Source organism: Marmota flaviventris, chromosome 10, assembly GCF_047511675.1.
Source record: "Marmota flaviventris isolate mMarFla1 chromosome 10, mMarFla1.hap1, whole genome shotgun sequence".
NCBI classification, from domain to species: domain Eukaryota; kingdom Metazoa; phylum Chordata; class Mammalia; order Rodentia; family Sciuridae; genus Marmota; species Marmota flaviventris.
The window spans coordinates 14,126,827-14,154,101 of record NC_092507.1 but is presented as its reverse complement, the minus strand read 5'-3'; the positions used below and the strand labels follow the sequence as shown (position 1 = coordinate 14,154,101).

Here is a 27,275-nt window from a genome sequence, read left to right as displayed (position 1 = left end):
AAACCTTTCCTATCTGGAGCACCAACAATAGCAAGTGTTGGTGAGGATGTGGAGCAACGGGAACTCCCACCCATAGCCGGCAGGAATGCAAGATGGCACAGCCGCTGTGGAAGACATCTTGGTGGCTTCTTACAAAATGAAGCACGCGCTTACCAAACGATTCAGCAGTCATGCTCCTTGGTAATTACCCAAAGGAGTTGAAAACTATGTCCACATAAAACCCTGCACACAGGTGTTTTTGCAGCTTTATTCATAGTGGTCTAAACTTAGAAGCAACCAAAATGTCCCTCAGTAAGTCAATGGATAAATGAGCTGATAAATCCACACAGGGGAATATTATTTGGTGCGAAAAAGAAATGAAAAAAAACTAATAGATGTTTCAAGGTACTGGAAATGATCCAGAAGAGAATGAACTACAAACATCAGATAGTAGGTAGAGAGCTGGATGCATGCAACTGATATTATGGCCTATGGTTACAATCAAAATAGGATGATGGGAGCTGGGGGCTGGGGTTGAGTGAAGGTCAGGATCACTGGAGGAGGGGTAGCCAAGGAGCTGAGAGGTGGAGCTTGGAAAGATCACCCGTGCGTGACATCATGACGAATTAAGGCTGGAGATAGGGAGGGAGCCTACCGTGAGCTGGGAGCCCAGACCACCGAGACTGAGAATGAGCCAGAAGACAGTGATGGTGGGGGTGATGGAATGAGGTGAAATTGGAGAATTTTGGTGATGATCCACTGTGAAGGCCAGAGGGCACAGTGTAAGCTGAAGGTAGTCAGGGAGGGGAGAGGGAGAGGGACAGACTAGGACATAATAGAGCCACTTGGAGATCTGCCAGCCAAACGTGAGGAGGGACCTGGAAGTCTGGGATCTTTGAGGTTATTGCCAATGACCAGGAAAAAAGGTCCAAGGAGGTGAGTCCTGAGCACTAGGGCAGATGGTGACGCTGAGGTGGGAGTGTTGGGGACATCTGGTAAAGGACCAGGGCTGGGGGTCTGGGAGGACCCACGATCACTATTGTACCTAGTGGCCAAAGGAGGATCTCTATCTGAGTGGTGTGTTCAGGCTGACCCCTGGTGGGGAACTGCTTCTGGGAGGCAGGGTCACACCGACCAATGGCCCCCTCTTCACCCTAGGGAGCCAGGGTGGGAGACCTGCCTTCTGAATGAGACCCAGCCCCCATTCAAGGCTTCCTTGAAAATGACCCCTGGCTTTCCACACATGACCTCCAGCCACATGCATGCAGTTCTATCATAAGAACTGTGAACAATACCTAAAGAAGAAAATGTTGCCCCTTCTGACAGATGAAGAAACGGGTCAGGAGGGAACACAGACAAGGCACTGTGCGTGGTGGTTAGAGAGCCACCCAGCAGTCAGGCTCCCTGGATTGGGTCCCAGCTGACGTTTGCTAGCCATATAGTTCAACTTAATTCCTCGGTGACCCAGTTTTCTCACCCACAATGATATTTACTTCTTAGGTGTGTTGGAAGGAGTAAATGACTAATCCCTGAAAACACACACTTAACATAAGCCCTTGGCAGAGCCACACAGTCAAAACACACTAAAAGCAGAACATCTCTGGACTTCTCAGTCACATGAGCCAAGAACTGCCCTTTCTTTGTGGGTTAGGCCAGCTTGAGTTGAATTTTTCAACTCTTAGGACCCCAAAATTCCTGACACAAATGCTATTTTGACCTCCATTGGATAAATAAGGAAATTGAAAACCAGAGGGGTTAAAATGATTGCCCAAAGATGCACAGCTAAGACTTGAACCCTGGTCTGGTTCTGGGAAACCAACCATGGCCCCCTCTTCAACCCAGGTGGCAGGGGTAGAAGACCTGGACATGGACAGGCAGGCGAGGCCCTTGTCCCAGGACCCCTAATTGACCCCAAATTATATAGAAAATGGATCGCGACTGAGGAGTTCCAAGTCCTGTTGGGTGGTTTCCATGTTATCGATTCAATCAACCTAGTGGTCAACTCAAACACCGCCTCCCACCCTCCACTCAAAGCCCATGTGCTCAGGAACTTCAATTATTTCTAGTCCAATGTTTTCCTTCCAAGGGGCTCCGTAAAGGCCAGGGCTGGACATCTGGGGAGCAAAGAGAGGCCGGTTTGGCAGCCTCCTGACCTCAAGCTGATCACCCTGGAGAAAAGCTGCGTGGGTCCTAGGCAATGCTGGGGAGGATCATATTCACATGGTCCAGCGGTCCAGATCCAGACCCATGCTCCCTGGAAGGTGGTGACAGAGAAGAGGGAGAAATGTCCTCAGATGGGCACATGTCGTCTGCAAGCTTCCGTATCCAGGGCAGCTTGAGTGGAAAGAGGCGGAAGCCCAGGATTTAATCTTGAAAAAGCCACAGGACACGCCCACACTCTCCCCATCACCTCTGCCTTCTGCCCTGTGTGGGCCAACTCCCCCGCTACTTTTCTTTCTTCTTCCTTTCCTCTTTCCACAATTGGAATTATTTAAAATATAAATAAAAAGTCAAATATTGGATGTCAGTTCCAGGTAAACCACAAACTAGAATTGGAGGCATGGACTAAGGGGAGGGGGGTGGAATGCATTGGCACATACCAAATGTGGTGTTTCACAGTTGCTATGGTTGAGCTTCCTGTTGGCCAAAGAGAAGATGGAAAATAGTCAATTATATAATCCAGAATATCTGAGGAGTGCGGACAGACATAATCTGCCATCCAAGGAAGCAAAAAGCTTTTTCCTACCCTCAGACCCTACAGAAAACTATCACTACACAGGTGATGCTGAGTACTGTCATGTATAGTGTTCCTGGCCACATCTCTGAATTGAAATGTAATAACAGGTTTTAAAACCCCCTTTTCTTTTTTTTAGTATCCTTTGAAGAATACCAGAACAACTCCAGAATACCACTCAATGAGAGCCGTTAGAAAGAAGAATCAAATGCAACTTCTTAATGGCTTAGCTCTCTCAACAGCATTTCCCAAACCATGTCTCTCAGAACCCCAGTGACACACACAGTGTCACTGAGTGTTGTAAAGGAAAAGGCTCAAGGGCTGGGGGTGTAGCTCAGTCACAGAGCACATGCTTAGCATGTGCAAGGCCCTGGGTTCAACCTCCAGCACCACCATTAAAAGCAGGGAGGGGCTCCACAGGCAAATAAATTAAAGACAAAATCGGGATTCAACAAAGTTAAGGAGGATTTTCAACTGTGGCTGACTTTGGAGGAGCACAGAGGCTTTTCAGTTAGCAACATGAGCTCCCGGTACAGAGGAGCGGGGAGCTGGCAGGCAATGGGCGTTTGGCAGAGCACCAGCTCTCTGCAGCCAACCGAGCATAGGGCGAGGGCAGACCACAGACGCAGGGAATGGGTCAGACAGTTTAATCTCATGACATTGCTGCTGTCTGACTCTTTGCCAATGAATTCAACGCAGGACCTGAAGCTCAGATCAGAAATGTCTTGGGCAGGGAGAGGGTCTGCGGTTACCTGCGCCTGTGACTTCTGAGGAGATCCACCCCTCTCAACTTCTGCACTTGCAGCTAGGTGTGAAATTCCACCCCACTTCAGGCTGTGAGAAGACTCAGGATAAAAGAAACTGCTTTCAAGGGGAAAAACATTAGTTTTACTGAAAACAAAATGAGTTCATATTTGCACAGCAATTAAAATAAACAAATATGTTCTGTTTGGAGATGTGGAAGGATGCATATGTTTCAGGTCTCAAATATCACAGCAAGCACAAATGTAACAGAGTAGAATGTGAAACCTGGGTGCATGCGACAGCTTCAGTCTCCAAGAGTCATTTTGTCCTTTCCCTGGGCTGGATCTGCTTTAGGTATGCCCAGAGCCCGCCCACATCACTTATCTTTAAGAAGCCCTGGCTAAGCCATCACCAAAGCTTCTTATCACATTCCTAGGAAAGATCGATTACACTCAGGTCAGTTACAACCTACGGGGGCATAAATTACTGAGCAGGTATTAGTAGGGTTAAGGGAGGTTAGATAATCTTCCATAATTTCCTTGAAGTGTTATTATCTGTCTCTTATCAAATTAAAAAACTGAGCTTCCTTGCAGTTGAAATTCTGGCCCAAGATCATGTGGTTAGTAAAGTGACGGGAGCCAGATTTCCAACAATAAAGTTGGTATGGATAATAACTAGGCAAGGCGCCTTTAAAAACAAAGTTGTTCCCAAGCCAGGATGGTAGGAGGAGAACATGAAGGAACATGCTGTTAACAGATCATTTCACAGCAGTAGTGGTAAAAAGGACTTTCAAGTTCTACCTTGTATATTTCTGTGATATTTGGGGCGTAGCAGCCAATATGTTTACTTGATGGAGGTTAACTTCGGAAGGTGCTCTTCAGATGCTAACCCCAGATGACTTCCCTTGGTTTGATCTCCACCCCCTCCATCTACCTTTTGATGATGTGGCTTCCTGTTGACTGGCTAGGAGAGAGGGGTGGGGGGATACTAGCCAAGCTGACATCTAGCTATTGTTCACCTGATTTCCAATTTTTCATTATCGATCAATGTGGCCCCCAACCCTTCTGAGGGTCTAGAAAACTAAAAGAACATTATATAATACAAGTTAAAGCAGGGGAATAATATGGTCTCTTGTGGCACAGTAGGTCTCAGGTCACTCTTGGCTGTGCACAAAGTCTGATTGTCCTGTCAATACTTGACCCTGTCTGAGGGCAAGTAAAGTTTTCTTTTCTTCAGGTACCATTGTGTTGCTCAGAAGTCTTTTATTCCTAAAGAACAGAAATCCAATTTGAACTGACTTAAACATAAAAATTGGGGCTAAGAGTCTAGCTCTAAGGGCAGGACACTTGTCTGTGAGGTGCAAGGCCCTGGGTTCAGTCCCCAGCCCATCTCTCTCTCTCTCTCTCTCTCTCTCTCTCTCTCTCTCTCACACACACACACACACACACACACACACACACACTAACATTGGAGTCGATTTTGAGTTCACATAATTGAAAAATCCAAAGGTAGCTAGCTGGCTCTGGACATGGCTGTAATGTCATTGGCCTTTGTCTGACTCTTCTCTCATCTTTCTTTGGCCCTGACCTTAATCTTGGACTGAGTCTGTGCACACAGCGCTCCCAGAAGTTCTTGGGTTCCTCCCTCAAGCTTGGAAACCCCGTAGAAAAGCAATCTTCCCCCAAAGTTCCAACAGAAGTCCCAGAATTGAATCTCATTGGCTGGGCTTAGCTCACATGTCTGTGCCTGAACCAATGGCTGCAGCCAGCAGGAGGGACTCTGCTGATTGGCTGGCCTGAATCCCATCACATCAGCCCCTGCAGAGGTGGAGGAGGGCACCGGCCCTAGTGGAGTCACATCTGGAGGGTGGTGGGGGAGCAGTGATTGCCTGAGGTGAAAAGGGCCACTGTTGCCACCAAAGTGGAAAATGAATGCTGGGCACAGATGCCCAGGGCTACATCCAAGACCCCCTTCAGGTGGGGGAAAATGTTAGGAGTAACTGACTGTGGAGCTGAAGGCTGAGGAGAAGCGGGATGGGATGATGGAGGGTGGGATTTCAGAGACAGAGGGCCCGGACGGGGAGGGGAACAAGAGGAGCCCTCGCCCACCTGGGCTCTGGCACACAGCGCTGCAGTGCGTGCCCCTTGGGGTGAAGGGAAGGGCTGAATCAGAAGCGGTGGACACCATGTGACCAGTGCTAGGTGACATAAGCAGCAAGGGACCACTCGGCACATCTTTCTGGATTCAGTGCAGCCTGCATGATGAGGGAGAGGGTGTGCCACCCCACCCTTCTGGCGTCCAGGGCAAGGAAAAGGAGTCACATTTTCCTAATTGCATGCTGCTTCTATCTGCCAGCCCACGTGAGGCCTGTCAGCTTGAGTCAGCTGCCCCGAGGCCAATTGCACCTGCGTGAATCCATGGGGTTAGTTCCATGAGACTGGGGACCATACCTTGGACGCTCGTAGGTCCTGCCCCTGTGGAAGGCCCCTTGGCAGACGTCCAGCAGGCCTACCCTGACCACACCCTGCCCCTGCTTCCAGGCCTTCCTTATGGGGTCAGTATCCGAGAGCACAGAGGACCCAGGGCACAGGGTTGGCCCGGAGCAGGCTCAAATAAAGGGCAGGTGCGCTTGTGACAGTTGGGTTCAGGCCTGAAGGCCATGCACAAGACTAATGACACCTATTATTAGGTGCTTGTGCCTGGAAGGCACCAATGAGATGCTCAGGAATCAGTAACCGTTGATAACAGTTGTTGTGACTCTAAGGGCCCAAAGGGAACTGAGTGTGAGCACGTGGGGGCGGGGCCTGGTTTGGTTTTCTTTTCTTACCACTTCTTTCTTTCTTTCTTTTAACAAGGCCAACTGATTGCAAATGGGCTCAGAGCATAAACTTCTTCCCACTGATCCTGACACCCAAAAGGTCCATGGCAGCCCAGTCCCTGGAGGTCTCATCTGCAGCCTGCGTGACCAGGAGACGGGGTGGGGCGGTTGGCCCATCCAGGCCTGGAAGTGCGGCTTTGTCCCCAGCGATTCACCGCAGCATTTCTCAAAGTGGGGTTCCCCAGCCACCCACATCAGACATTGGCTCACAGTGTGGACTTTTAGGTGCCCATCCCGACCTGCCAAATCTTCATCTCTGGGTCTGAGGCTTAGGCATCTGTATTTTAAAGGGTTGAGAGAGGGATTGAAGGGGGTTGCTGATGCATCCCAAAGCTTACCAGCCACACGGTCATGTAGGCACTCACCAGCCACCTGGCCCCAACAGGAAAGTCCTGATTCATTAGGTCCTGCCCCTTTTGGCCTTCCTATCAGGCAATTCAAAGTCTCCAGGCCCACGAGTTACTGATTAACCCTTCGAGTAAAGAAATAATAATAACAGAGGGGACACTGAACAGCCGGAAACAAGCCGGGCAGTCCTGGGAGAAAAGGGACACAGCTGCTGTCACAGGCCGGGGAGGCTGGAGGCATCCGGCACAGGGTCAGGATCCACCCAAGTCGGGGAGGCGCTGGCTGACACTTCCCGTCCATGCCCAGGTGCCCAGCAGGCATTTGCCACCGGCTCTGTGCCCACGATGTCCTGCATGGAGGCCCAGCAACAGCCGCCACCCATCTCCGCAGGAGCTACTGCCACCGCCACCGTGACTTCGGGGTCCACTGGATGTCACCGTGGCTCCACAGAAGGCGACCTGGAGTGCCTGGTGTGTCGGGAGCCCTACAGCTGCGCCCGGTGCCCCAAGGTGCTGAGCTGCCAGCACACCTTCTGTGCCGTCTGCCTGAAGCTCCTGCTGTGCGTGCAGGACGACAGCTGGGTGGTCACCTGCCCGCTGTGTCGAAAGCCCACCACTGTCCCTGGAGGTCTCATCTGCAGCCTGCGTGACCAGGAGACGGTGGTGGGGCGGTTGGCCCAGCCATGCCTGGAAGTGCGGCTCTGTCCCCAGGGGCTGGCGGGTGCCACAACTTCAGAGGCAGGGCATCACCCCAGCTTGGCAGGAGAGGACGAGCAAGACGCGGCCAGTGCCAATCGCGTGGCGGCCCGACGCCTGGCAGTGCACCTGCTCCTGCTGGTCCTGCTCATCATCCTCATCCTGCCCTTCATCTACCCAGGCGTCATCCGGTGGGTGCTGGCCATCATTATGGCCCTGGCCTTGCTGATGTCCACCCTGTTCTGCTGTTACCCCCACAGCCAGGGCAGCCACTGGCCCTGCCCCAGGACTCTCCTCTGCAGAGAGCGGAAACATAGCCAGATTGCTTCCATCGCCTGAGAGGCCCGGGCCCTGGCAGCCCTGGCAGCCCCTCTGCCTCTTGGGCCCCCTGACGTTCACTGCCAGCAGGGTAAGAGGCTATGAACCCTGGGAGATGACTGCCAGCCGGACTTGCATGTCAAAGCTAGGATGGCCGACTCGGGTCAAGAACTCTGTACTGGGACAGTGGGCTCACCCCTGCCCTTGGTGTAGCGTGGCTAAACTGTTGGCGGGTGGGGAGGAGGCACCAACTGCTTGGATGCCACAAAGCGGAGCTTCCCGTTGCTCTTACTCCATGGCGCCTGGTTTCCTGTGTCACTTGATGAAAGTGCTGCAGTGTTGACCTCAGTGCGGAACAAACAGAACCACGACTTTTTTTTTTTTTTTTTTTTTTTTTTGCAGTTGATGTGGCTGGTTTTATTTTCTTGGTTTGTCTGGTGCTTTGTTTGGGGGGCAGTCTGCGCACTTTCCTGACTCTTCCACAAGACCCTTCTATCTTCCTCCAATGTCATTGCGCCCATCCCCACTCACGGAAGGCTCTGTTGTTGGGATCTCCCACTGAGTCGGCCCCAGGGAGGGATGCTGCAGGGAAGGATGCTGCTTTTGAGGCTGCAGGGGTCCGTGTTTAGCAAGCAAGATCTGGAGAGGCAGGAGAGGCAGGGGACTGGGCACTGCTCTCAGCATCGCCACAGGGACTCTCTGCTCTGACTCATCAGCCCCCGACTTAAGGGAGAACCTTGGGGCTACAGGATTGTCCCTGTGCACCTGCACAGCAGGTGCAGCTGCCCTTCGGATGCGCAGTCCCTTACTGCAGAACGCAGTCTTTATGGACGGTGTTTTATTTGTTAATGCATCTCGTGTCCCTGTTTGAGCTCTGTCATAAAGATAAGAGGCCTCATAAACACAACGGTCCCCACCAATAACCCAGCCTCGCCCTGAGAGTCACAGTGTCTTCTTTGTGACCACTTTTGCTGCTCCACAGAGAGAAGGCATCTGCTGGAGGGAAGGACCTCCCGTGGGGGTCCATCGGGGCTCAGCTAGGGCTGGACGTGGGAGTGCAGGGGAACAGACAGCGGAGGCGACACATTATTTTCTTCCAAAGGCCACATAAATTGGGAACAGACTTGGAAACTCAGAGGGGCTCTCCAGGCACCGTGCACCATCTTTTCCTGTCTCTTTCCTCCTGGAAGGATGAGAGTCCCCAGCTGAGCACAGTTCATGGTGTCAGGAGTGGGGGGGCGGGGCTGAGCCTGGCTCCGTGCTCATGTGCTGCTGAGCAAGGGCTTTTATTCTCCGAGCTTCCTTTTCCCCTAACTGAGCTAGTTGGTCTGAATTATTACTAAAAGTCCTGGAAATCTCAAGAGCAGAGAACCCCACTGGGCCCCAGAACAACAGACATGGGTCATATTCCCTGTGGACACATGCAAAGAGAAGTCTAGACGTGTGTATGCAATCCATTATTCTTTAGTTCTTCAAAATGTTAAATGTTTTCTTATAAGGTACTTGCTAGGCAACTTCAGGTACCAAGGAAGAGTGTGTGGGCCCAGGTGGACCCACGCTTGTAAGCTGGGCCACGTGGGCTGAGAACACCCTGTCTCCAAAGGATAAGTAGATGACCAGACCACCTCCCAAGCTGGCCTTGGGCATGTGCAGTTTGGGATGGCAGCCAGTTGGACAGGGAAAGAACATCTCTCCCCACTCATCCTCCACTCCTGTTCTCTCCAGTTCTTGAGTCCTTCACCAAGACAAAATGTCGGAGTCCAGCTCCAACAGGGGGTCTCAGGAGATGAACGGATGGTGAGATTCGGCGAAAGGGGGGTGAAGAAACAACACAGACACCAAAGTGAAGGTGCTGAATCCCAATCTTTACTTGTGAAATTAATCATATATACTTTTCATTTTGGCAGGCTCACAGGTACTTTGTGGTTACAAAACAGGAATCATTATTCAAAGAAACAAAGTATTACGTAGCTACAATTAGAATAGAAGAATGTATTTTGGCTTATGCATAAGCAAGCATTTTTCCTTTCAGTTCACGTTTTGCTTTGAGCTGTTTCTGCTTAGTTAACTTTTAATAATAGTTAGAAATTTCCCAGACTATTGGCCTATACCTTGACTATTCTTTCTTGACTTACTGTCTAGAACCGGTGCCATGGTTACGGCAAATGGTTAACTTGAAAAAAGAGGCTATTAATTTTAATCAAACAAGAGTAAGAGCACAAACCATTATGCACAGGAACAAGAACAAGTTGCCCAGTACTAAGCACTAATCTGTCTTCTTAACATTAATTCTTCTTCTCTAGATTTTAATTTAATTTCTCAAAAACTTCCTTGACAGGAATACAGGGAGTTTTTCATTAAACATTAACAGTTTACGTTCCACAGCTGAATCATTGCATTTAGAGCAAACAGATTTATTCTTTAGAAGTAGTTGCATTAATTGGGAAAGTCATGATTTTTCCTGCATACTTAATGGTCCTATGAGAAGCCGCAACTATACTTATTAAAGGAATACAGAAACAAACCAGCCCATTCCCGGAAACATACTGTGCTCTTCCAGAGGATGGACGCCTTGCGCCATCCACCTCAGTAGGGCCTTGCCATTGCCTGAGTCAGGGGAGGGGCGCAGCAACAAAACCTCCACCAGAGCTTATGAATAGGGGTCATCATTATCACACTCTGAGGATCGGAGAGGGCAATTCCCCTCCCTAAGGTTACACAGTCAGTACCAGAGCTCTTTCTGCCTCGTTGCACGGTCTCCTTTGTAGGAAGCTCCAGAACAACTAAGATCCCGGACCCCGCTTGAGAGCTTGGGAGAGACTGATTCCATGGAGAACTCAGGAACCTCCAATTTCCTGGTGCCAGACGCTCAGAGAGGCTAGAGAATTCCAGAATCTGTTGTCTGTGCTAACGAAAAGGAAGGAGACTGATAAAAGGAGGACAGCCCTCCTGTACACATTTACAGCAGGCACCCACCTCCCTGGCAGGGAGCCAGCTGGCAGGAACATTGAAGTCCCAGGCCTGACACCCCACCTGCCCCATGTTTGCCCTAAGCAAGCTACTTTACTGCCCTGGACCTCACCTTGCAAGGATCAGAAGGGCCCTAGAATAGCCAATCTCCTGCCAGACTTCCTGCACATGGTAAGTCCCCAACCAGGGTACCCCCTTCAAAGCCCAGCTGGTTCCAACCATCTTCTGGCCCCTGGAGGACAGAGGGCACCAGAGGCCAGTATCCGCCTAGGAAATGGGCAGTGCTGCAAGAGGATAGGAGAGGAAGAAACCAAAGAAGTGGCCCAGAGTCCAGGTGAGCTCCGGCCCAGGGAGAGGAGGAAGTTGAGGAACTTCCTCAGAGCCTTTGTCCCTGGTCTATAAAGCGGAGAGGGTAGCAGACACCTCCTGGGGCCTCCGTGAGGATTCAAGATACTGCCGATGAGAATCCAAGTCCTGACGAATGAACTGCCTTCATCATCGATCCTTGGCCCTGGGGGGCATGGTTTCTTGGGGCTGTTCATGGTGACAACCAGCAGAATCCCAGCCTTGATGGTGGAGGAGAGCTGACTTTCAGGGCAGGTCCACAGATGGAGGCGTACGTCTCTGCTCAGGTCCTCGGGCAAGGTCCTAAGGATGGGGAGGAGTCCAGGGCACGGGAGACAAACTCCAGCTCCATCACATGCGTTTCCCTCCTCCCCGCTGGGCTTGAAGTTCAGCCTCACCACTCACCAGATGCCCCATCTGGGCCTCACGTTCTTCACCGTGAAGCAGGTTCCAGTGAGCATGTCACAGGGCTGCTGGGGGAATTCAGGAGAGCATGCATGTTGGAGCACTGAGATCATAGGACGTCAAGACAGGAGGGGGAAGACAGAGACAGAGAGATGGGGCTGAGTTCTAGAGCGCTCTTGCAGAAAGGATGAGAACAGAGTCGCTATTGAAACCTAGGCCCTAGAAGAATGAAGAGACAGGAAAAGGGGCTGTCCAGTTGGGCTGTCGCTTCCTGGCTGACCGGGTGTCTGGGACAGAAGGCTGTGGGAGCCTACTTGTCTCGCCCCCATAGCCACTTTCTCAACTCACCTTGTGGCCCTGATTCATGATTGGAACCTCTTCTCAAATGGCCGGAGGAAGTGTTTCAGCCTTTGCTTAAAACGATTCATTCGTTATGGCAAAGCCGAGCTCTGGGTACCTGGTACCCCCAAATTCCTGTGCAGTCATCCCCAAGCCCACCTGCGGCCTAACTCACTCTCCTCCAGGGGTCCTGGAGTGGCCAAGAGGCAAGTGTTTGGAGGCTGGAGCATCCGCATGTCTGTGTGTGAGACCCCACGTGGAGCTGAGGATGGGGAGAGAAAGAAGGGGGGCCACACCCTGCCACCGTACCGCCAATCATCGAAGGAGTCTTAATTTAAGCCTAGTCTTCCAGGTGGTTCTGAGGTATATTTTTCAGGGAGGGGGTTAGGATATATTTAATTAGTCATTTTGTACTCTCCTGGAGTTTCACAGAGCTTAGAACAGGCCTGTACCCACCCGCCAGGGTCTAACCAATCCCCATGTCCAGATCTTTGCTTTCCCAGACTCCTTTGCAGCCAAGGGTGGCCATGGGACCCAGTCATGGGATCCCAGCAAGGGGGTTTCTAGGAAATATTTTTTCCCTGACCATGGGAGAGAAACCCCTGGGCAAATGCTCAAGGGAAAGCCTCCTTTTCTTTCTTCCTTCCTGTTTTTGCACACAACGGCTGAAGGATCTGAGGCTTAGAGCTGAGGACGCCACCTTGGAGCCCCAGCATGGTCCAGTGAAGGACAATAGCTGTCGTGCTGAGGATGCCGAAAGGTGAGAGGAGCTCAGGTCCCCCTGAAGTCCTCGAGGTGTTGACTGATTCCAGAACCCGTCACCTCTGGGTTTTATGTTTGGTAAAACATCAGTCATTAAAATGTAGTCAGCATTTCATAGGCAGCCACTGACCATTCTACTGGAAATGTCCATTCTAATGGCTGGGGAGAAAATTCTGACTGGTGACCATCTTCTCCCTCGTGGGAGGATTTTTCCTACAAGCAAAGCCAACCCAGAGGAAATTGGGAATGTTTGACCACATTTGTATACCACTTTTACTTTTGATTTTCTTCTCCTTATTTTGTTTTGTTTTTCTTTTCTTTTTTTAAAAGCATGTCATTTTATTTGGCTTAGTGTTTTCAAAGGAGATGCATCATTGACATCATTGCCATAAATAAAAAACCGGGATCATTTGCTACTATAGAAAGTAATCAAATATATAAAATGAAATCAATGCTGGTAATAATTAACACTAAATGCAAGGCGGATCCTACATTGGATTCCGGGACCATGAACACAGGAGTGGGGAAACTGGTAAGTTAGTATGTGCTTTAACCAACAGTCCTGTACCAGGTGCCACCTGTATCATAGTTAAGGTTATGTAAGATGCTAAATTGTGGGAAACAGGGTGAAGGACAAACAATTCTCAGACAAGAACTGTCTGGACTGTCTTTGCAACTTTCCTGTCAATCTAAAATCCTTCCCCACGACAAAATTTGCTAAGTCAACAAATACCATTATTAAGTCCCTATTCTAGATGGCTGAAGGTTCAGGGTTAAGACCAGTTTCCATTTCATTAAAAAGATTAACAAATGTTGAAAAAGCATTAAAGATTTGGTTATTCTCAACAGCACAAGCATTCAAGGATATATATAACTTTCTCATAACTTTCTTCAAGGTGATTTGACGCACGTGCACACACCAACCAAAAGTATCTCTATGCCCCAGTGATATGGGTCCCACACATTACAAAATATCAGATCGGGGACAAGCGCAAAGCGCTCTTAAATAAGGAGCTGGTAGAGGTCATCTTCCATACCTCTATCTAAAGAGATAAGGCAGCAAACTACAAAAGCCTGCCTCACGCATGAGAATTATGGGGGGAATATGAACCAAATGACTTTGACTCCCGACCTCTGCCACTACCCCTGCCCACTCCAGTTGATGGTTCAATTAACAAAGAGCTGCTCAGTTCTTTGGATCACAGATGCCTTAGAGACACAAACTAGAGGTTGCTCAGCAACACAACATCCATGGTAACCTACGTGCCTGCGACACCCTCTACCTGGCCTTCCTCCACAGGAATGTCCAGTCCCCCCCCCCCCCCAGGAGAGCCCTGCTTTTTTCTGAATGTCATGGGAAAAGAAGTGACCATAAACATCCTTCTGGACCATTCAACCTGAGGTTTAGCACAACAGCGTCCTGGGGACACTCTTTGGGAAGGGATATAGGGCTACCTTCAGTGACGTCACCACAAATTCAGTTCCATTCAACAAATATTCAGGTCAGCCCAAGCCCCAGGACAGACATTAACAGGATGCAGCAAAGGAAGCTTCTTCCACTGGGGATCCATTATCTGCCACTAAGCTGTCTTTAAACTTGTGTTGGTATTTAGGTCTGCAGGAAGGCGGGATTGCAGAATGAGTCAGGCTTGGGTTCAAATCCCAGCTCTGAAGCTCAGTGATCCCAACCACATTATTTAACTCCTCCATGCCTCAGTTCCTTCCTAAGAACTGGGGCTAATGACATCAGGTACTGCATCGAATTAAGTGATATAAACAAAGTATGTCCGGAAAGCGCATATAGCCAGTCCCAAGGGCAGTGCTCCTAAACAGTATTCATGGTTATTTCTATGATTTAATTCTAGGAGAATTAAATCCAATCACTTAGTCGTTCTAAACCCGATGGATCATCAGACTCACTAATAGGGTCTTTGTTAAACAGTAAAAATTCCTAGACCTCCACACTTTTAAGAAATTCTAAATTGGTGGGTCTGGTGGGAGACGGCCCAGTAGCCTATGACTCCGTTATAGACTTTTATTGGGCCTAGCCCATACAGAGTAGGTCCCCAACAAATACAGGTCCTTCCCTAGCCTGGACTATCGCAACACCTTCCTAACCAGCTGCCACTGTCCACTTTTGTCCCTCTGATTTCCCTATGGGCAGCCAAATAATCCCAGCAGCTCAGGAGGCTAAAACAGGAGGATCTCAAATTCAAAGCTAGCCTCAGCGATTTAGTGAGGCCCTAAGCAACTTAGTGAGACCCTGTCTCAAAATAAAAAAAAAATAAAAATAAAAAGGACTGGGGATGTGGCTCAGTGGTAAAGCACCCCTGGGTTCAATTCCCAGTACAAAAAAAAAAAAAAGGTGAGATCATGTCATTTCACTGCCCAAGCCCTCTACAATTCTGCAACCATAGCCTCTCAGATTAGATAAGATGCTACAATCATAGTTCCTAACCCAAGGTCAAAATTTAGAAATATCCCAGTGGGCCATATAACCAGGACCTATGCCTGGCCTGATCCCAGACCAATAGAATCAGAATTTCTTGGGATGGGGTCCATGTAGGGCCACCAGATGAAATATATTTGAATTTCAGAAACACAATGAGTAAATTTTTTTTAGTGTAAGTGTATCAAATACAATTTTGAAATATACGCATATTAAAAAGCATTCATGTATAACTGAAATTCAAGAATAACATATTTTTATTTGCTATATCTGGCATCCCTAAACCCAAACAACAGCATTTTTAAAAAGCTCATGCTACCAGCTTGCATCTTGAATGTCCCCAAGAAGCCCATGTGTTGATGAAGGCTTGGTCCCCAACCTTTGGAACTATTGGCAGATGGGGCCTAATGGAAAACAAGTGAGGTCACTCATGTGGCTGGGTACTCCAAAGAGGATGTTGCACTGTTTCTCCTTCTCTTCTTCTCCCCTCCCTCTTTCTCTTCCTCTTTTCCCACCTCCTCAGGCCCAAAGCAGCAGGGCCAAGTTGCCATGGACTAAAACCTCAACACCTGTGAGCCAAAATAAACCTTTCCTTCTTATAACCTGAATTTCTCAGGAATGTTGTCACAGTGACGGAGAGCTGACTAACATACAGGGATTTGGCCCCGGCTACCTCTCCAGTCTGCTCTCATCCTACACTCCACCGTACTCCCAGCTCAACGCCTCTGCAGTTGGCGGGTCCACCTGGGAAGTTCTGCCCCCCATAACCCATGTGTTACCCCTCAACTCTGGGTCACCCTTCCCTGGCCACTCCTCGCTGCTTTGCTTTATAACCCTGATCACTACCTGCTAAATTAATTTCTGTCCCATCACCCATCTCTCCTCTCCCCATCTCCTAAACCAGAATGTAAGCTCCATGATTTTACTGGAAAAAAAAAAAAAGAGAGAGAGCTTTGGAGTCAGGCACAGTGGTGTGTGCCAGGAATCCCAGCAGCTTGGGAAGCTGACAGGAGGAGCTCAAGTTCAAAGCCAGCCTCAGGCTGGGCGTAATGGTGCACACCCCTAATCCCAGTGGCTAAGGAGGCTGAGGCAGGAAGATCAAGAGTTCAAAGCCAGCCTCAGCAATGTTGAAGTGCTAAACAACTCCGTAAGACCCCGTCTCTAAATAAAATACAAATAAGGTTGGAAACGTGGCTCAGTGGTTGAGTGCCCCTGAGTTCAATCCCCGGTGCTCCCTGCAAAAAAAAAAAAAAAAAAAAAAACAGAGCTTTGATTCCTTCCTGTACTGTATGCCCCATGCCTAGAACCCTGCCAGCAACTCAATAAATCCTGGTAAATTAGTCAATGGTTAATTCAAAAGTTTCCCTTGCTGTGCTTGGTGGCATATGCCTGTAATCCCAGAGACCCAGAAATGGAGGCAGGAGGATTGCAAGTTCAAGGCCAGCCTTGGCAATTAAGCAAGACCCTGTTTCAAGAGTAACACAGAAAGGACTGGGCTGTAGCTGACTGGTAAAGCACCCCTGGAATCAATTCCCAGTACCATAAATAAATAAATAAATAGGTCTTTAAAAAAACAAAAAGGCTTCCAGCTCCAACACAACCCCCTTCCTATTCCTTTGCGTGGAGATGATAAGAAAACATCTTATTAGAAGTATCTTTTACAGAGAGAAATTGCAGCTAATGTTTATTGTGCTTCCAATATACCACACACTGTTCAAGCTCGTGAGTCCTCACGACGACACTTAAAGGTTGAGGAGGAAACTAAATCCTGCCATGTGCAATAATAAACTTAAAAAACAAATCCCTCAAAGGCATAACCAAAAGGGCTAATCATGCTTTTTTCATCCTTCCCACCCTTATCCTTGATTATGGAATTATGTGCAATGGGGGTGACGGGGATGAGGGGCAGGTGCCGGAAATGGATCTAACTAGATCCAGTGTCCAAAGGCAAGTTTGTTTGACATGAGGTCTCTTAACAAATTAGGAGCAGGGCAAAGCCTTCTTGCAGAGAAGTACCTGGTCCCACAAAGCCAAGGTGCTGTGGGGGCCACCAGACTGAGCCAAGAAGGGGTGGCTAGAATTCGCTCTGCTGTAACCCACATCAATATGGTTATTATTTCATCTTTTGTGTGTGTGGCATTGGGGTGGAACCCAGGGTACTCCACCACTGAGCTACATCCCCAGCTCTAGTGTTATTTTATCTGTTTGTTTGTTTGGAGACAGGGCCTCACTATGTTGCTCAGCAGCTTGAAACTTGTGATCCTACTGCCCCAGCCTCCCATGTAGCTGGGATTGCAGGGGTGCACCATGACACCAGCTGATTATGCAATTTTAACAAGGCCCAAAGCATCATGCCCTTGAAGCCTACAGATCACTGGTCATTTGGCCCTCACAATAACTGTCTAGCTGTCCCTCTTGGTTCTGATTGGCCAGGGTGGATAAGGAGATGGAAGCCTGGAATCCTTCCCACTCACAATCCCAGTCTGTCTTCACCAGGAGAGAGATCAACAGACTTGAGGCCGTGATGACTCATGTTCCTTCTCTGGTCCTCATTAGCTCTGTCTGGACCTGAGCCTCAATTTCCCCTCTTGTAGAACTGGTGTGATGAAAATCCACCAGACTGCTAGGGCCACCAGTCCCTCTACCAAGTGCCCAGCATAATCCCTGGGGCTGGGCACAGAACAAGGGAGGGGGCAGTGGAGACCTCCAGCCTGGGGCCTTTAAATTCTAGAATTTATGGCAGACCATAAACTAGCCAACAGGAAAATGAACAAAATAATTTCATAGAGGATAAATGGTATGATTAAAAGACATCAGGACTGGTAACCTGCTGTGTGATTTCACTGTCTTTACAACAGTGCCTGGCACATAGTAGGTGCTTAGTAAACATTTGTTCAGTGACTGACTGTGCTGGGTAGTCAAGGAAATGCTTGAAGGACTGGAAAGTCAGAAACAAACCGGGAGAAGAGGTCTGGGGGCAGAGTCCCAGGCACAGGAACTCCGGGTGCAAAGGCCTTGAGACTGGACCAAACTAGCGTGGGAGAAACCGAAAGTAGAATCAGGGCGATCGCGGGTGTCTCACTACTTTGCAAACTCGCAGTGCGGTCTACATGGGTGGGACGGCTGAGTCTGTCATTTCACCCAATGCATTGCTCAAGTTTTCCATCCGAGTCGCTCCGGGGCCCTCCCCTCTCCCTCGGACCCGAGCCCCTGTGCAGCAGTTTCCGCGGGGCGCACCCCTGAAGCCCTTCTCCGGAGCCCGCCGTCCCGCTTCCTGCAGGGCGAACGCCCAGCGCACAGACCGCGCGCGGCGGGTTGGCCCGTCACTTCCTGAGGCTGCACCCCTGTCGCGGCGGGTGGCGGGTGGGGACCGTCTTGGGCAAACCGAGCCCGGAGGCCGCGCTCCCGACGCGCGTCCCCGCTGCCGACCCGGGTGGCTGCGCAGGCGACAGGACGGGATCGTACGGGACCGGCCGGCGCGGGGCGACTGGGACGGGCGAGGGCGGGCCGGGGAGGAGCCAGGAGGAGCCGGCGGCCTTTGCCGTCGCCGCCGCCGCCCCCAGGTAAGCGCACCCGCGCCGCCGCCCGCCCGCCCGGCCCAGCCTTTGCCCCGCGCCCTTCCCGGCACCCGACCCGCAGCCCGCGGCCGCGCTCCAGCGCCCTGACCGCCCCGCGGGGACGCTACTGCCGGGACCGCTTGGCTTTCGGAGCCGGAAGTGCCCTTAGAAATCTGGCGGGTGGCAGGTGGGGAAACTGAGCCCCGCCGAACACCCAGGCGTCCCCAGGCGACCCAGCGCCCTGCCGATCCTTTAGGGGTCACCCAACCGCCCCCTGGATGAATGCACGTGGCTGGGCTGGGCGCGGGAGGAAGGGGCCCACACAAGGTCACGCCGTTGCTGGGCTTCTCTGACCTCGCCGGCCCCTCGGCGCCCTGGGGAGCGAGGCCGCTGGTGCAGCCCCTGGGCTCACAGCGGACCCCAAACCGAGAATTCCAAGAGGGTCCGGGGAGCCTGGAGAAATGCCCAGGTCCCCAGTATCAGGGGGCGTGGCTTCTCGCCCCGTGGCCTGCAGTTATATGAAGGAGGGAAATGACTGTTACTGACTTTGCATTTTATAGCTGGGTAAACTGAGTCAGGGAAAGAAAAGCGATTTCTCCAGGACCACGCGACTAAGATAGAGACGAGGATAAGAACCCGGCTTACCTGCTCCAGAGCTTGAGCCACGGTTGGGCACAGAACTGGTCTGTCCAGTGTCCAGTCAGTGCCCTCCCCTGAAGGCACACTAGTTGGTAGAGCCTGGCTATCCCGGTCTCGGTCTAGAGACTACTGTCTCTTGGGAATGTTTTGCTTCTCTTTGCCTGAAGTATTCATTACACTGCAGAAAACAGGAAAACGCTTTAAACTTCCAGGACATCCATTCCTTCATTCATTCACCAGATATTTATTGAGTACCTACTATGTATCAGTTTGTGCACTGCTTAGGCACTTAGGATATGGCATGAACAAAACGAGTCCTGTGCTCAGGAGCACACTCCAGAGGGTGAGATAAAACACCTCCCTTCATTCTGGGGAGGGACAGCTGGGCAGAGAGGAGAGACCATGGGAACCTTCCCAACTAAAGAGGGTTATACAAAGAGGGCAGGAGATGGAGCCTCCCTCAGGGGTGGTAGAACAGCATCAAGCCCTCTGAGCCTTAGGCCTTCAAAGGTCTTTTTCCAGCTGCTTCTACCAGCCTGAGCTTTCCCCCTCCCCAGAGATTTGGAGGGTGGGGGAGTGAGTGGAGAGTGGTCCAAAGGGAGCACTACAGGGCTTGGAGACTTGAGCTGCAGATCTGGTGCTGCCACCTCCGAGCTGTGTGACCTTGGGTATCTTCCTATACCTCTCTGGATCTCTGTTTTCTTATACAATGGGGATCATAATACTTCCTAACATCAAGATGCTTTGTAAATGACGGCGCTCAGGGCAAAGTGTGGCCTCTGTCAGATGTAAGCAAGGTGTGTGGCATATTCCTTTCTTCCCCTCTTTCTTTCTTGTGATGGGGATGGAGCTGAGGGCCGTGTGCACCCTAAGCAGGTGCCCTGCCTCTGAGCGACACCTCTGGCCTAAGCAAGGGTGTATTTCTTTAGAGACTTGGGTGACTCGATTACCTGTTGCTGCTCCCAGGAAAGAAACGTTAGAGGCAGAGGTGGGGGTGGCTGAGTTCCAGGTGAGGAGGCCGAGCTCCCTCCTGGCTCCAGAAACGGACACCCATCCCCCCCCCCACTCCGCCGCATTTCAGCACTGTCACCCTGCAGCCTGGTTCAGCCGCAGACAGGCAGGCTCAGCTCCTGTCTTAAGCAAGACGACCTCTCTGGAGCGCATCAGGAACCTCATTTGTAAAACACCTGTCCGCAAGGTTGTCCTGAGGATCAAAGGACCTAAACGCACCAAAGGCACAGGGCAGTGTCTGGTGCTCTGGGAACGACTTTAGACCCAAGGTCCCCAGAGTGGTGGGGTGGGCGCAGTTGACCACTTGGGTTGCCACAACTCATTCGGTGCTTCCCATGAATGTTGGAACCCAGAGAATTTCTTTTAAGCCTGAAACCATCTCTCTGGTCAGGGGCAGGGTACCACAGGGCTTACAGATATGGCACATAAGGGACCTGAGGAATGTCATTTGGTGGTGGATTATCAAGGCCTTTCATTCCTCCTGGCTGTTTTGTAAACACTGCTGTGTTGTAAACTGCAGATGCGGGGGCGGGGCGGGTCTTCCTGTCTTGAATGTGTCACCACAGACAGCAGGGGCTGCAATGGGAATCCACCCCCCCCCCTTAGCTGCTCTGTACCTGGCAGCCAGACCTGTGTGGCTGTGCCACCTAGTGCCTAAAACCCCACGTGGCTTCCTGATTACTTAGAAGAAAAGAGCAAAGTCCTGTAACATGGACCATAAGGCCTGCACTCATGCCTGGCCACCGCCTCCAGCCCACCTCCGAGCACTTACCAACAGCACTCTCTGTCCTGCCTTCACAGGGGATTCTCCTTATCTTTTTTCCCAATAAACACCTCCTCATTCCTTAGATTTTAGCTCAACCCAAATTTACAGTGCAAATGACCCAGGCCACTAGTGCAGGAAGATCTGAAGAGGTTGAACCCAGGGTGGAATTTTACATTCATTGCTGGGATTGATGTCTGGCTGTCCCTTGGACACCAGCCCGTGACTTCCAGGAATGGGTTTGAGTTTGCTAAGTAGATGCTCAGGGATGAAACCCATCTGCGGGGAGCGGGGACCTGTCTTTATATAAAACTACTGTCCTTCAAAAAACTACGGGGAGCCATTTCTCAGGCGTGATGGTGCGGCATTGATTCACTCAGCACCCAGGGACTGAGCACCTTCTCTGACAGGTGCTGTCCCAGGGCCAGCTGGACAATCCAAGGCACCACAAGCCCCCTCAGTGAAGTGAGGAAGAACTTGAGGTCTGAGTCACACAGGCCTAGCACGCGCATGGGGGGACTGCCACTTGTCAGCGGTGGGACCTCCACTTTGGTGAGCTTCAGTTTTGTCCCATACACAATGGGGACAGCTGTCTCTTCCAAATAGGATCATGAGAATAGGTGCCACTTGGACATAGGGACCCCGCATGGGCTGGAGCCACGGAGTGCGCTTGGGCTGAGGGTAGCTGGAAGGCCACCCACAAGGCCATCACTACCATGCTGGGCTGGCCAAGGAGAGGCGTGTGAGCCAGGGGACAGCTGGGACCAGGGAGATTCATCAAATTTACTGGTTTTCAAATGGTGTTTGAAGTCTTTGGGGCCACCCCAGGATGTAAACTTGACCAAAACAAAGCAAGTGCCAGGGGACTCAAGGTGGCTGCCTCAGGCTAAGACCCAGGCTCAGGTTTAAATACCACATTACCTGTCCAGTGACCTTGACCTCAAGACCTCTCTGTCCCCACCTGTAAAATGGGGATAGTAGCACCTGCCCTCAAATGATTGCTGAAAGGAAAGGAGGTAAAGCTTCAAAGACACAGCAGGTGGCTAACGGCCACCAAGATTTTTTAATTGTGATAACAATACGTTCCATGTAATTTACCTGGACAAGGGTTTTCTGTGTGCAGTTCCCCAGTGTTAAGGATACTCACCCCGTTGTGCTCCAGGTCTCCAGAACTCTTGGATTTCAGACCTGAAACTCTAAACCCATTAAGTGACAGCCCCCTGCTCCCTGTCCCTGTCCCCCCATAGCCGCCTTTCTCCCGTCTGCCTCGGGGATTCCATCACTCTAGGTACTGGACCTGGTGCGACCATGCCAGTTCTGTCTTTTTCCATTGGTGTATTTCATAAGGTCCTCACTCATAATAGACCAGGTTGGAATTCCCTGCCTTTTTCAGGGTTGAATGATGTTCCATTGTGTCTGTGCCACGTTTTATGTATCCACTCACAGCCACAAGCACCTGGCTGCCTCTGCCTCTCAGCCCTGGTGCCTGCCGCCTGAACGTGGTGGGTGAATACCTTTTGATCACCTGCCTTCAGTCCTTTTGAAAGTGAATCCAGAAGTGGTGTCGCAGGATCACTGTCGTAATTGGTAGGGGGGTGGGTGCCGGGGGCTCTACACCCCCTCTCTTCCCCCAGGATCAGAGAAGACCCTGGAGCTCTACAGAGCAGTTTGAAAATCAATAGGTCCAGCAATCGTCACAGTCTATCATTCCCTCTCTTCTTCCCCTGGCAAATGTGCCTCTTAGATAATTTTTCGGTTATCTCAAGTGGAAACCACCCTTCATTCAGCAAATGTTCCTAAGTGCCCGCTGTCCTTGAACACGTAAGTGGGCAGAGGTCATAAGCCATGAGCAAAGACCAGTAAATGGTTTCATGGGTCAGACTGTGACAGGTGGTGGGGACACGGCAAAGCCATGGGCAAGGGGTGGGACAGGAAGCTGGGGGCCCAATGGCTTAGTGAAGTCCTGCAGGGACTCTCCATGTGACCTGGGAGCAGCCAGTGCATAGGCCGTGATACCCGTGCCTAGTGGGGTCAGGGTGCCGTGGCTGGAACAGGCACGAGAGGGCCAGGGCTCACGGGGTCAGCCGTGGCCCCGCTGCCTTGGCGAGGGCTTCGGCTGGGTGAGAGGATCGCTGGGGGGTTTGCAGCAGAAGAGGGGCGTGGCCCGATGTGGTCTGAGATGGCACTCCCCTGATGTGACACGATGCATGACGAGGGCTGAGGGCAGGGGACCGGAGAGGGGCCCCGTGTGACCCACAGGAGTGCTGCAGTGGCCTGTGCCAGGCGCGCCCCAGGGAAGAAGGCAGCCTGGGCATCCACCCTGATGTCAGCAGCCAGGTCGCTGTCCCGTGCTACCCTCCTGCCCACTGCCCAGGCTGCTGAAGTGAGGTGACAACCCTCCTTCTGGGTCAGCATCTCTTTTCCTGCTTGTACCGTGTGATTGTCCAAAACTCTGGGTTCTTCTGGGCCGGAACCGTTGCCACGGAGACCTCCAGAGACGCCTGGCTGACTGACATCTGGCTTCCCGCCTGACTTCCAGATAGAAGTGCGGGATGAGCGGGCTTCTCTCCTACGGTGCTGTGTGTATTTTACCTTCCAACTCCCATCTAGGGTTTCTGGCCTGAGGACGGCACTGTAGCTCAGCACCTCAGCTGGGATTTCTTTTTTTAATTTATCAATTTATTCTAATTTGTTATGCAGGACGGCAGAATGCATTTCAGTTCATAGTACACATGTAGAGCACCGTTTTTCATTTCATTGTACATAGAGTCACACCATTCATGTCCTCATACATGTACCTAGGGTAATGACGTCCATGCCATTCTACCATCCTTTCTACCCCCATGCCCCCTCCCTTCCCCTCCTTCCCCTTCGCCCTATCCAAAGTTCCTCCATTCCTCCCATGCTCCCTGCCCCCATCCCCATTATGGATCAGCATCCACATATCAGAGAAAACATGGGGCCTTTGGGTTTTGGGGATTGGTTTACTTTACTTAGCATTATATTCTCCAGCTCCATCCATTTACCTGAAAATGCCATGATTTTATTCTCTGTTAATGCTGAGTAATATTCCATTGTGTATATATGCCACAGTTTTTTTTTTATCCATTCATCTATTGAAGGCTGTCTAGGTTGGATCCACAATTTAGCTCTCGTGAACTGTGCTGCTATAAACATTGATGTGGCTGCGTCACTGCAGTAGGCTGTTCTTAAGTCCTTTGGGTATAGACCAAGGAGTGGGATAGCTGGGTCAAATGGTGGTTCCATTCCCAGTTTTCCAAGGAATCCTCATACTACTTTCCATATTGGTTGCACAAATTTGCAGTCCTAACAGCAACGTGTGAGTGTGCCTTTTTCCCCACATCCTCGCCAATGCTTATTGTCGTCTGTATTCTTGATAACTGCCATTCTGACTGGAGTGAGATGAAATCTTAGAGTAGTTTTGATTTGCATTTCTCTAATTTCTAGAGATGTTGAACATTTTTTCATATATTTGTTGATTGATTGTATATCTTCTTCTGAGAAGTGTTTGTTCAGCTTCTTGGCCCATTTATTGATTGGATTATTTGGTGTTTTTTGAGTTCTTTATATACCCTAGAGAACAGTGCTCTATCTGATGTGCGTGTGGTAAAGATTTGCTCCCATTCTGTAGGCTCTCTCTTCACCTCACTGATGGCTTCTTGTACTGAGAAGAAGCTTTTCAGTTTGAATCCATCTCATTTATTAATTGTTGATTTTATTTCTTTCACTATAGGTGTCTTGTTAAGGAAGTCAGGGCCTAATTCAACATGATGAAGATTTGGGCCTACTTTGTCTTCCATTAAGCTCAGGGTCTCTGGTCTAATTTCTAGGTCCTTGATCCACTTTGAGTTGAGTTCTGTGCATGGTTAGAGACAGGGGCTTAATTTCATTTTGCTGCATGAGTATTTCCAGTTTTCCTAGCACCATTTGTTGAAGAGGCTATCTTTTCTCCAACGTATGTTTTTGGAGCCTTTGTCCAAAATAGTGTGAGATAACTATTTATGTGGGTTAGTCTCTGTGCCCTCTATTCTGTACCATTGGTCTACAAGTCTATTTTGGTGCCAGTACCATGCTGTTTTTGTTACTATTGCTCTGTAGTATATAGTTTAAGGTCTGGTATAGTGATGCCACCTGATTCGCTCTTCTTGCTAAGGATTGCTTTGACTATTCTGGGTCTCTTATTTTTCCAGATGAATTTCATGACTGCTTTTTCTGTTTCTGTGGGGAATGCCATTGGGATTTTGACTGGAATTGCATTAAATCTGTGTAGTGCTTTTGTTAGTATGATCATTTTGACAATATTAATTCTGCCTATGTAAGAACAAGGGAGCAGTGCCATCTGCTAGCTGGGTGATGGCAGGTATATTATGAAGCGGGGCTAGTGGCACTTAGGCAGCAGGGACAGGATGTTCCATCCCTGTGTGTAATTCTCTGCCATGCCTCCTGTCTCTACACTGTCTCACTCATTCTCCCCGAGACTGCTGCCCAGGGCATCCCACCAAACCCCTTTCCCAGCCAGAAGATGGCTGCTCTCTGTCAGTGACTGCTTAGTCAGACCCCAGTGCTTTCACTTGTCAGAAGAGCCAGCCTGATTTCCTTATCTGTGAAATGGGAATAAAGGACATCTCAGAAAAAAAAAGAAAACAAGGGAGATCTTTCCATCTTCTAAGATTTTCTTTAATTTCTTTCTCTAGCATTCTGAGGTTTTCATTGTAGAGGTCTTTCACCTCTTTCATTAAAGTTGATTCCCAAGTGGTTTTTTTTTTTGAGGCTATTGTAAATAGGATGTTGATTGTATATCCTGCTACTTTGCTGAATTCGTTTACTAGTTCTACAAGTTTTCTGGTGGAGTTTTTTTGTATCCTCTATGTATAGGATCATGTTGTCAGCAAATAGTGATGGTTTGGGTTCTTCTTTGCCTATCCATATCCCTTTAACTTCTTTTGTCTGTCCAATGGCTCTGGCTAGAGTTTCAAGAACTATGTTAAATAGAAGTGGTGAAAGAGGGCATCCCTGTCTTGTTCCAGTTTTTAGAAGGAATGCTTCCAATTTTTCCCCATTTAGAATGATGTTGGCCTTGAGCTTAGCATAGATAGCTGTCACAATATTGAGATATCCCTAGTTTTTCTAGTGTTTTGAACATAAAGGGGTGCTGTATTTTGTCAAATGCTCTTTCTGCATCTATTGAGGTGATCATATGATTCTTATTTTTAAGTCTATTGATGTGATGAATTACATTTATTGATTTCCGTTTGTTGAACCAATCTTGCATCCCTGGGATAAAACTCACTTGACCGTGACACACTAGGTTTTTAATGTTTTTGTATTTGATTTGCCAGAATTTTATTGAAAATTTTTGCATCTACATTCATTAGAGATATTGGTCCAAAGTTTTCTTTCTTTGATGTGTCTTTGTCTGATTTTGGAATCACGGTAACATTGGCTTCATAGAATGAGTTTGGAAGTGCTCCCTCTTTTTCTATTTCATGGAATAATTTGAGGAGTATTGGTATTGGTTCTTCTTTGAAGGTCTTGCAGAACTCAGCTGTGTATCCATCTGGTCCTGGGCTTTTCTTGGTTGGTAGGCTTCTGATGGCGTCTTCTATTTCATTGCTTGATATTGGTCTGTTTAACTTGTGTATATCATCCTGATTCCATTTGGGCAAATCATATGACTGTAGAAATTTGTCGATGCTTTCGATATTTTTTATTTTATTGGAGTACAAATTTTCAAAATAATTTCTAATTATGTTCTGTATTTCTGTAGTGTCTGTTGTGATAGTTCCTTTTTCATCATGGATGTTAGTAATTTGAGTTTCCTTGCTCCTCTTTGTTAGCAGAGGAAGGTTAAGGGTTTATCAATGGCTGAGGGTTTATCAATTTTAATTTTTTTTTCAAACAACTGACTTTTTGTTTTGTTATTTTTCTTTTCAATTTTCAGCTGAGATTTCTTTAGCTAAATGCTTTTCCTTATCCTTACCTCGAAACAACTGATCTTCTACCTGCCCAAGACACGGGAGCCGTCTCTCTATTAGTTATTTGACCGCACTGCAGAATTGTGTTAAAATTCAACTGTGACCAGAAATAGGAGAGAAGGAGGAACATTACCTCGCCACACACAGACCATTCACATTTGACCTTGATCTGCACCAACTGCTGGGGGGTGTGGAGGAGGCCACAGCTGGAAAAACGAGTTCATGCTTGCGTGCGATCCTCTGAAGACCTAGGTCAGGCAGACTTAAGCATAATTTCAGCGATTTTTCAAGGACAATATTGACTTTATTTGGTTGCCTCCTCCACGCTGAGTTGAGTATTTTT

The 27,275-nt window shown here is 49.5% G+C and overlaps 2 protein-coding genes across 2 annotated transcripts in view; both read left to right on the top strand.

The window, feature by feature from the left end:
* Positions 1 to 7,027: 7,027 nt before the first annotated feature.
* Rnf186 (ring finger protein 186) lies at positions 7,028 to 7,717 on the top strand. The gene has a single exon (XM_027951870.2). It carries the CDS (start codon positions 7,028 to 7,030, stop codon positions 7,715 to 7,717), a length of 690 nt encoding a protein of 229 aa, XP_027807671.1.
* A 10,619-nt stretch (positions 7,718 to 18,336) lies between these two features.
* The window catches only part of Tmco4 (transmembrane and coiled-coil domains 4), a 78,930-nt gene continuing 69,991 nt past the window's right edge, over positions 18,337 to 27,275 (top strand). The window contains 1 exon segment of the mRNA XM_027951872.2: positions 18,337 to 18,529. The gene's annotated coding sequence lies outside the window, so the exon portion shown is untranslated.